The sequence below is a fragment of the Hypanus sabinus genome, chromosome 10 (assembly GCF_030144855.1).
Source record: "Hypanus sabinus isolate sHypSab1 chromosome 10, sHypSab1.hap1, whole genome shotgun sequence".
NCBI lineage: Eukaryota > Metazoa > Chordata > Chondrichthyes > Myliobatiformes > Dasyatidae > Hypanus > Hypanus sabinus.
Genome location: NC_082715.1, coordinates 35,638,573 through 35,649,636, shown reverse-complemented (window position 1 = coordinate 35,649,636; position 11,064 = coordinate 35,638,573). Strand labels below are relative to the sequence as shown.

At 42.4% G+C, this 11,064-nt stretch overlaps 1 protein-coding gene across 1 annotated transcript; it reads left to right on the top strand.

Annotated features, from left to right (window-relative positions):
• Nucleotides 1-247: 247 nt before the first annotated feature.
• LOC132400422 (repulsive guidance molecule A-like) lies at nt 248-10,418 on the top strand. Its single transcript, XM_059981360.1, has 3 exons — nt 248-339; nt 6,788-7,287; nt 9,786-10,418. The coding sequence occupies exons 1-3, from the start codon at nt 258-260 to the stop codon at nt 10,416-10,418; spliced, it is 1,215 nt and encodes a 404-aa protein (XP_059837343.1). The 5' UTR covers nt 248-257.
• The last annotated feature ends 646 nt before the right edge of the window (nt 10,419-11,064 follow it).

The following is an 11,064-nucleotide window of genomic DNA, read 5'->3' as shown; positions in this document are numbered from 1 at the left end:
AAGGAATGTGAAAAAGAATGGGCTAGAGACAAGTAATAATAGCAAAATGGGAAGGGTTATGAGAAGTAATGTGGCTGTGGGATGGAGAGACACTAGTGGGCTGAGATGTAATATTGGTGTAATGGGCTGAGACAATGGGGAATAATAATTTTGCACTGGGCTGGGGTGGCGAGCAGTAATGACGTATTTGGGGGACAACATTGTATGCTGGATAATTCTCTTTGTTGTTTGATCAGAGAAACAGGTTGATACCCAAGATGAAATCCAGCTCCCTTACTTCACAGCAGCCGCAACTTACTGTGCTGAGAGTCATGCTGGTTTACCAGTTCTGTAATGCGGGTAAGTATCTACATTTCATACACAACACTAATCATCATTCACAGACACGTTGTTTCCCAAATGTGCTTGCTCATTCAAAGGCTTAACTGTCCAGCTCTTCCCTTTCATGACATCAGCCAAAATGAATTCTGGGAGAGGTGCGAAACAAAATGTGAATGTGCTGGAAAACCAGCCGTGCAGGTTGAGAGAGAAGCATAGTTAACATTTGATAATCTTTAATCTTTCAGCAAAACCAGGAAAAGTACCAAAATAGAGAAATAAACATACACTAAGTAGCGGAAAAATGAGGAGCGAGCAAAGGGAACATCAGTGATATGGTGGAGGCAAAGTGGGACTGAATGACAGACGTACCAGCTGAGAGAAGAAAGTGAAGAGTTGTTAACAACAGCTGATTCAGTTGCTTATTAGTTTAACATAAACAAACTGCTGGAGGAACATAACAGGCTGAGCAGCATCTGTGGGAGGAAAGGAATAGTTGACAGTTCAGGTTGAAATCTTGTATTTAGTGGGTTTCAGAAAGGTGTGGCCTGCTGAGTATCTGCATTATTTTTAATGTTTCCTGCTGAATTTCTAGCATCCACTTCTTTTAATTTAAAATGCGCAGCAGGAGCAGAGTATTCCTGTGGCCATTCCCCTCAATAATAAATATACCACTTTGGATTCTGTTGAGGGGGATGGCCTCCTAGGGGCAAGCTGCAGCGACTGGGCCTCTGGCCCTGATTCTAGTGCTGTGGCTCAGAAGATAAGAGAGGTGAAGAGAACTGCAATGGCGATAGGAGATTCCATAGACAGAGGAACAAAGATGAGATTCTGTGGACATGGATGATATATTACCTCCCAGGTACCAGGGTTAGGGATGTCCTGGATTGCATCCATGATACTCTCAAGGGGGAGGGGGAGGAGCTAGAAATCTTAGTGCATATTGGCACCGATGACCTAGGTAGGAAAGGTGAGGAGGTCTTAAAGAGAGATTTTAGGAAGCTAGGTAGAAAGCTGAAAAGCAGGACCTCCAGGGTAGTAATCTCTGGATTGTTGCCTGTGCAACACGGCAGTGAGGGTAAGAATAGGATGATTTGGTAGGTGAATACATAGCTGAGGAACTGGTGCAGGGGGCAGGGTTTTAGATTCATGGATCATTGGGATCTCTTCCGGGGAAGGTATGACCTGTACAGAAGGGTTGGGATACACCTGAACCCTATCCTTGTGGCTAGGTTTGCTGGAACTGTTCGGGAGGCTTTAAACTAACTTGGCAGGGGGAATAGTGCTGAGGATGATGTAGTTGGTTTACAAATAGAGGCAGTGCGTAGTGAGCCTGCTAGCAAGGAGAGGCTGATAGGGCAAAATTGCGGGCAACAGGATGAGTTGCAACGTAGGAGGAGGACAAAATCGATAAGGGTGAATACAGGACTGAAGGTGCTATATTTCAAAGCATGCGGTATATGGAATAAGGTAGATGAACGTAGTAAATGATGTTGTGGGCATCACTGAATTGCAGCTGAAAGAAGATTAGAGCTAAGGAACTGTAAGGGTGGGAAAGACCCTGATGGGAGTTATATACAGGTGCCCAAACAGTGGTCTGCAAATTACAACAGGAGTTAGAAAATGCATGCAAAAAGGGCAATGTCATGGTCATGAGGGATTTCAATATGCAGGTTGATTGGGAAAATCAGGTTGACGATGGATCCCAAGAGGGGGAATTTCTGGAATGCCGATGAGATGGTTTTTTGGTGTAGCTTGTGGCTAAGCCCACTGGGGGTCAGGTATTCCGAAGACTTGAGGTAAAGGAACCTTTAGGGACAAGTGATCATAATATGATAGAATTCATCCTGCAATTTGAGAAGGAGAAGCTAAAGTCAGATGTATCAGTATTGCAGTGGATTAAAGGGAATTAGAGAGACATGATTGATTGGAAAAGAACACTGGCACAGATGGCAGCAGAGCAGCAATGGCTGGAATTTCTGGAAGCAATTCCTGAGGCACAGGATATACACATCCCAAGTATTCTAAAGGCAAGATGATGCAACCATGGCTGACAAGAGAAGTCAAAACCAACATAAAAGCCAAAGAGAGGAAATACAATCAAGCAAAAATTAGTGGGGAGTTAGAGGATTGGGAAGCTTTTAAAAACCAACAGAAGGCAGCTAAAAAAGTAATAAAGAAGGAATAGATGGAATGTGAAGGTAGGCTGACCAATAACATTAAAGAGGATACCAAACATTTCTTCTGATACATTAAGTGTGAAAGAGAGGTGAGAAAAAACATTGGACTACTGGACAATGATGCTGGATAGGTAGTAAAGGGGAACAAAGAAATGGCAGATGACCTGAATAAGTATTTTGCATCAGTCTTCACTGTGGAAGACACAAGAAGTATGCTGGAAGTTTGAGAGAGTCAGGGGGCAGAAGTGTGTACAGTTCCCATTATTAGGGAGAAGGTTCTTAGGAAACTGTAAAATCTGAAGGTAGGTAAGTCATCTGGACCAGATGGTGTATGGCCCAGGGTTCTGAAAGAGGTGGTTGAAGTGATCCTTCAATAATTAATTTATTCTGGCCTGGTTTTGGAGGAATGAAAACTTGCAAGTGTCACTCCACTCTTCAAGGGAGAGAAGTAAGGAAATTATAGGCTAGTTAGTCTAACCTCAGTGGTTGAGAAGGTGTTGGAATTGGTTGTTAAGGATGTGGTTTCCAGGTACTTGGAAGCACATGATAAAGTAAGCCATAGTCAACATAGTTTCTTCATGGAAAATCTTGCCTGACAAATCTGTTGGAACTCTTTGAAGAAATAACAGGCAGGATATACAAAGGAGGCTCTGTGCATGTTGTGCATTTGGACTATCAGAAGACCTTTGACAAGGTGCTGCACACAAGGCTGCTTAACAAGTTAAGAGCCCCTGGTATTACAGGAAAGATACCAGCATGGATAGAGCAGAGGCTGATTGGCAGGAGGCAATGAGTGGGAATAAAGGGAGTCTTTTTTGTTTGGCTGCTGGTGACGAGTGGTGTTCCACAGGGGTCTATGTTAGCATTGCTTCTTTTTACATTAGATATCAATGACTTGGATGATGGAATTGATGGCTTTGTGGTCAATTTTGCAGCTGATACAAAGATAGGTGGAGGGGCTATGTAGTTTTGAGGAAGTAGAGAGGTTACTGGTGGATTAGGACAGAATAGGAGAATGGGCAAAAAAGTGGCAGATGGAATACAGTGTCAGGAAGTGTATGGTCATGCACTTCAGTAGAAGAAATAAAAGTGAAGGTTATTTTCTACATGGAAAGAAAATTCAAAAATCTGAGGTGTAAAGGGACTTGGGAGTCCTTGTGCAGGATTCCTGTGGTGAACTACGTGTGCCTGTCTGGACACGCCCCCTGCTGACTACTCCTGTGGCTCCTCCCACAGATCCCTGTATAAAGGCGATCAGAGCCAGGGCCCGGCCTCTCAGTCTCCAGGATGTAGTATGGTGGTCACTCACTGCTGGTTCCTTCTTCCAGTCAATAAAAGCCGATATCTCGCCTTTACGTCTCAGAGTGAGTTATTGATGGTGCATCAATTCCCTAAAGGTTAATTTGCAGGTTGAGTCTGTGGTGAGGAAGGCAAATGCAATGTTAGCATTCATTTTGAGAGGACTGGAATATAAAAGCAAGGGTGTAATTTTGAGGCTTTATCATGCAAGTAAGGCCCCAGTTGGAATATTGTGTGCAGTTTTGGGCTTCTTATCTAAGAGAGGATGTGCTGACATTGGAGAGGGAGGAGGTTCATCCCAGGATTGAATGGCTTGTCATATGAAGAGCATTTGATGGCTGTGGGCCTGTATTCACTAGAATTCAGAAGAAAGAGAGGTGATCTCACTGAAACCTATCAAATTTGTTGAAAGGTCTCAATAGAGTAGATGTCTTGTATTTTTGGGGAGTCTAAGACCAGAGGACACAGCCTCAGAATAGAGGGGTATCCTTTTAGAACAGCAATGAAGAAGAATTTCTTTAGCCAAAGAGTGGTGTATCTGTGGAACAGGTTGACACAGACGACAGTGGAGGCCAAACCATTGGGTATACTTAAGGCAGAGGTTGATAGATTCTTGATTGGTCAAGGTATGAAGGGATACAGGGAGAGGGCAGGAGATTGGGGCTGAGAGAGAAAATGGATTAGCCATGATGAAATGGCAGAGCAAACTTGATGGGCCTAAATGGCTTATCTTTGCTCCCACATCATATGGTCTTATGAAAACAAACTGCTTGCACTTTTCACCCATTTTACACAACAGTACTAAATCAAAACCTGCATACACGAGAAAGGCTACGTAATACTGCAATGAGATTTGATCACAGTACCTCGCAGAAAGATGTCTTGTATGCACATTACATGTAAATAATGCAAACGTCTTACTATTTTACTGTATGTCTCACAGAGGAAATCAACTGCAGAAATAGAGTCTATAAAAACCATGTGGAGTATAAACACATTGGAGTATAAAATTCTAATAAGCAGTACATAAAGGGAAGCTGACTGGAGAATGCCTGTGATGGTGAGAGACAGATGTACCAGAATTACTAACGATTTAGTCTCTGTCCAATTGAGTTGTTAACATTTCTTCCTCTCTGTATCAATACCCTGGTGTTAAGAATACTCTGAAGAGTGACAAGTTGCCAGGATCCAGTGATGTTCATCAGAGCATGCCAAAAATGCTGTTGATCCCCTTTGTAGCCTTTCCAAATTCCCTTATTTTGAAAACCATTTCCTTAAATTGGAAATTTGTGCTTGTTACTCCACTGCTTAGTAAGTATAATAGAAAAGAATTTGAGAATGTAGATTAGTTATCCTAATAGCTGTTGTTAGGAAATCACTAAATACCTTAAAAAGCTTAATTTATTCACAAAGAGCTAGAGTAGATATGTGAAGAGTAAATGAAGCCAGATGGACCCAATTGATTTTCTTGAAGTTGTGAATTATAATGGACAGGAAAATGTCTACGCGTATCATTTATTAGGTGGTATCCAGTGAAGTTCCCTTGGTTAGGAAGCAGAAGTAAGGGATCATGGGTAGGAATTCAATATTTCAGGATCTATTAGGGCCTCAACTATTCATTTTAAGTATAAACAACTCGGATTACAGGACAAGTGTAGGTGGCAATATAAGAAGTGTGAATGGAAATGATAAAATAAGAGAGCATTGTCACAACTGTACTAGCGAAGGTGATCACTTACTTTGTACCAGAACAATGTACTCCATAAACAGTAAAATAACTGAGGGAGTAGAACTCCGAACAAAAACTTTGGAGACCATATTCAAAGGTCTCATGGTCAAACACAATTAGTAATAAAAGACTAATGGAATCCTGATCGTTACACCTACAGAATATTGCAGGGGTTAAAAATCCCAATATAAAATGCAGATTAAAATAGATTTGGAGCACCACAGTCAGATCTAGGCACTTTACCTTTGGAAAGATGTACAGTATAGAGTTGATTAGATATCTGATTACCAAGGAATAAAAATAAGAGATTACATAGAGTTAGTTCATATTTCCTGAAATTAAACGTTTAACGTAGTAAACCATATGAATAGGGCAGTTTGAGGTGTAATTGGTTCGGATATCTAGTGCTAGGGAACATGTCTAAAGCAGCAAATGGCTTTTGATAATCAATGGTTCATGTTAAATCTGAGATTATTTTTTATGAAACAGATATATTGAGAAATACAAAGCAAATGTGAATACATGGATCTTGGTCACAGATCGGCCCTGGTCTCAAGAGCAGTTTTGGCTGAAAGGGGAGGAGAGGAACTGGAAGGAAAATAATGAGAAATTTTTCACTTCTGTTCCTGTGGGTGGAATTAAAAGATTACAGATCTGAAAATCTTGAACAGAAACAGAAATCTGCTGGAAGTACTCAGCAAATCAGGATCTGTGGGGACAGAGAGAGCAAGAGAGCATAAATTTGCAGTTAATTACCTGCACTCTTTGCTTTTCTCTCCACAAGTTGCCTTACCTGTTATTTCCAACATCTGCTTTTCTTTTTCCTATTCTTACATGTTTTTCTAGTGTTCCCTGGCCATAACGTGCCCATGGTGTTTATAATTTTTTTACTGTTGCTTCTACCATGTCTGTGGTGTCTTCATGAGCTCTGCTTGTAATATCAATGGTGGATTTGTTAATGATTTTTGCCTTTGGTCCCAATGTGCCTGAGGAGATGTTTTTTGCCTCTATTCACCGCTTGTACACGCAACATTAATGATGAGTTTTAATTGTAGTAAAATAATACATTTGGTGATGCTAATGATTAACAGGTTGTCATAAGTGAATGCTAAGGAACTCATCAGATTAAGGGTCTTGATCCGAAATGTTGACTTTCGCTCTACAGATGCTGCCTGATCAGCTGAGTCCCTCTAGTATCTTGTCTGTTGCTTACTAATGATTAACTCGCTAAGTTAATACAATGTTTAATGCCATTTTGCAGTGATGTCACAGTGCAGGATTCTCAGATGCAATTCTCAGTTTGTTTCTGCTACGTCCCGTCTCGAAGCTTCTTTGAATGAAGACTACTGCATTGCCTTACGATCTTACTCACGCTGTACCCAACGAACTGCTTGGTTCTGCCGCGGGGACCTGGCCTACCACTCTGCTGTGCAAGGAATTGAGGATTTAATGATCCAGCATAACTGTTCCAAAGAGGGAGAAGTCACATTGCCACGGCGACGGGAGCCGGCAGAGAACCAGGAAAATCCACACCTGCCGGACACTTGCACGTACGAGAAGAGTTTCTTCTTCAAGCAGCGCCAAAAGCCAACCTACCTCTTCTGTGGCATCTTTGGGAACCTCCACATCCGCACATTTCACAATGATTTTCAGACATGCCGAGTTCAGGGAGCATGGCCAGTGATTGACAACAATTACTTATCTCTGCAATTGACTAATGCACCAATCTCATCACATCATAACATATCAGCAATCAGTAAGGTAATATCCTTTGGTGTAGCTGACAGATTTAATAAATGAATGAATTGGTTCATTGATTAAATAAATGAACTAACTTTCCAGTGTACTATAGTCATCACTACTGCTGGTATAGTGCACCAGAAAGTTGATTTAATTAATTTCAAATTTGCTTTACTTCAACGTTCGCAAATTAAGTTGCATTAACAATCTCTAAAGGAATGGTATTAATGTTCAGTAACATTTACTGTATTACTGTCAGTGATACCCACATCCTACCAATAAGTTAAAATGTTGACAAATAATGTTGTTAATAGTGTAAAGCAGAATGTTGCAAATACTCATTAAAAGAATGGCATTAATTATCACCACAGATGTTAATTTCCATTGATATGGTACTAATGATGAATGAAATTGTTTCCCAATAGGAAGGTGACTGTGCAAAGTCACTGACATTCAGATAGAAGGATGAAGGTGCCTGTTACAAAGTCAATTTGCTTATAAACACCATCCTAAAGAGTGAGGTCCTGTGAGGCATGTGGGCAGAGCAGAATAAGTTATCCCACTGCAACAACTTGAAAAATGCTTCCCCAGTCTGCAAGGCCTTTGCTGCAAGCATTACCGGCTGTTGAAACAGTCAAGGGAATTGAATGCTTCTGAGTGTCCCTGCGGTTCACAAATATATAAAAGGGATGAAAAGTCAGTTAGATGATTTTTTTTTAAAGTTGCATCAGTGCTGACATGACAAGTGTGTTTACAGCAAACGACTGGGGAATTAATAACTGCTTATCAGGCTACCCTTTCAGTTCAAAGATTAAGATCGCTGAAAAGCTAAAAATAGCTAACAATAAATTCAATATTGTACATCACCTTTTTTCCCTTCCTGTATCCTTCTTAACCCTTCATTCCACAGAGCAGGCACGCAGCTTTTGCAGCAGTTCCATCGACAGATGGCTTTCCCAGCATAATTACGAGACAATTCACTTGGTGTTCTGTGAATCCAGGTGAGGTGCAGTCAAGGAGTGCAGCACCCCATCTTCCCACCTCCCTAACAGGGCCAGTTCCACTTGGCCTCTCCTACCACCCCACGAGTCTCTATATCCAATGCAACATCTCCACAACTGCTGCCATCTTCAACGGGATCCTACCACCAAGCACACCTTTACTTTCTCCCCTTTATCGCTCCCTCTGCAATTCCCTTGACCCTTTGTCGCTCCCTCTTGGCACATATGTCTGCAAGTGACAGGTATGCTCTATTTGCCCAGTTACCTCCTTTCTTATCTCCATTCAGGACCCCAACCAGGTCAGGCAACACTTCACTGAGGGACTCTCCAACCTGATGGCATGAACATTGATTTCTTCTTCCAGTAAAATGTTTTCCCCTTCCCCTTCTATCGTTTTCTATTCCCCACTCTGGCCTCTTATCTCTTCTCCTCACCTGCCTATCACCTCCCCCCAGTGCCCCTCCTTTTACCCTTTCTTCTATAGTCCATTTTCCTCTCCTGTCAGATTCCTTCTTCTCCAGCCCTTTGCCTTTCCCATCCACATGGCTTCACCTTCTATCTGATCCTCCATTCCCACCCTCCACCTTTTTATTCTGCCATCTTCCCCCTTCCTTTCCAGTCACGATAAAGGGTGCTGAGCCAGAAATATCAGCAGTTTATTCTTTTCCATCCATGCTGCCCGGCCTGCTGATTTCCTCCAGCATTTTGTGTGAATTGTTTGTCCAGCAAATTCGGCACATTTCTTCCAAAATAAATTTAATTCATAATAAACTACATTTACAAGAATAAACCATGCAACGCCTTTTCATTCTTACACTCGTAGACAATGTGCTTAGTGTTAAATTACATAGTTTATAATGTTGCCACTCCTGTGGCCCCGGGATGGTAGAGTGCTACAATAGTTGAAGAACTTCCTCACCCAATCCATGAGAGAAAGAACCCTATTCTGTGGACTTCCTCCACTCAGCTTTGCAGTGGCTACACTAGTCCCTCAACACATAATCCTGCAGCCTGGAGTGTGGCAGTCAGCAGCATTCCTCTATGGACATCTCGATGTGCTGGCAGACCAAAGGGCACCTTTTACCGAGTTGATGATCTTCCAGCAGCACTTGATGTCCATAGATCAAAGGGTCATCCGTCACGCAACTGTGACACAGGCCCTTGTATCTTTCTCCACACCCTCCTTGTATACCAATGACCTGGAATGAGGTCAGTGACCCCCGCGTCCCCCACTACCACCCTCTTGGGGACAGTGAGAGCCATGACCTGGGCAGGAAGTAAATCCTAGCAGCTTGGTATAGAATTGCAGGTGTTTCCCAAAGAGTTCCAGAGCATTGACTGCCACTAGAGTATTACAAAGGGAAAGCAACACAGATGAAGAGCATTCAATATGCGAGAGGCACTGAAGATGCAGAGGAACAGAATAAAGGAGAATAATATTGGACTGTTTCAGTAAATGTGAGTGACAGAGAATGTAAATTACAGAGATGATTGACTTTTTCTTTCATTGGTTTACAGGTCACAGCTATTTTTAAGAACTCCAAGGAATGCATAGACCAGAAAGTGTATCAAGCTGAAATTGGTAATGTTCCTGCTGCGTTTGTTGATGGCTCTGTAAATGGTGGTGATAGAAATGGGGCGAACAGTCTGGTTATCAAAAGAAAGTTAAAGGCCAGCCACGTGGAGATCCAGGCAAGTTACATTGGCACAACTCTGATCGTGCGGCAGGTGGGACAACAGCTGAGCTTTGCCATCCTCATGCCAGAGGAAGTGGCCAGTTCACACACAGAGGAGCAGGACCTGCAGCTTTGCTTATCAGGATGTCCGCTAACAGAGAGGCTTCCCTGGAGCTCCCTCCTCCACAATGCACAAAGGGCCAAAGCCAAGTGCAAGGAGGGTCTCCCAGTCGAAGACGCCTATTTCGAGTGTTGTGTCTTTGATATCCTGGTGACTGGTAATCCTAATATTTCAATAGCAGCATTCAAGGCTGTGGAAGACGCAAAAGCTTTATACCCAGATAAGGAGCTGCTTCATGTTTTCAGGAACTGTGTGCCTGGTAGGACAATCACTGACCACCTTCTACCGTTTGCTTCTGTGCTGTGGATGCTCTTCTGCAGCAAGAACATTTTCTTCCAGATCCTGGGTTTTTAAACACTGCGTTGGTGCATGATGCTGCACAGGAACCTGTTGTACTTACCTATAATGAAAACCATTCTGAGAAGTGACCCAGCATTGCAGCCTGTTGAAATCAGTGTAATGCTGTTTGGCCTCTGATGTTCAACCCATAAATACTCAATTGCAGCAGATAGTCGTGAACATTGCCATGCTGGTGTAGTTAGTTCGGCTGCTATATCCACTTCTCAGTCTTGTCAGATATCCACTCTGTCCAGTATCCATCCATATAGTCCAATCAAATGCTTTCCAGTGCCTATTTTTTGCTCAAAGATACAGTCCTATAGAGTTCTATCTCATGCCAGGCAATCGTCACTGCATAATCACTGTACTGGCATAATTTTGCCTCAGAGACTCCTGTCTAGTACGCAGCACTGTTTACCTTATGTAGAGATACAACATGGCACAGGTAGTCCTGACCAAACCAGCACACACTGCCCAATTACACCCTTGTGATCAAATAACCTACCAAACCGCACATCTTTGGAACCTGGGAGGAAACCCATGTGGGCACGGGGAGGAAATATAAACAACTTACAGACAATGGCGGAATTGAACCTGGGTCACTTTGCTGTAATAGCATTCTGCCAACCGTTAGGTTACTGTATAATTAAGTACCTATTTA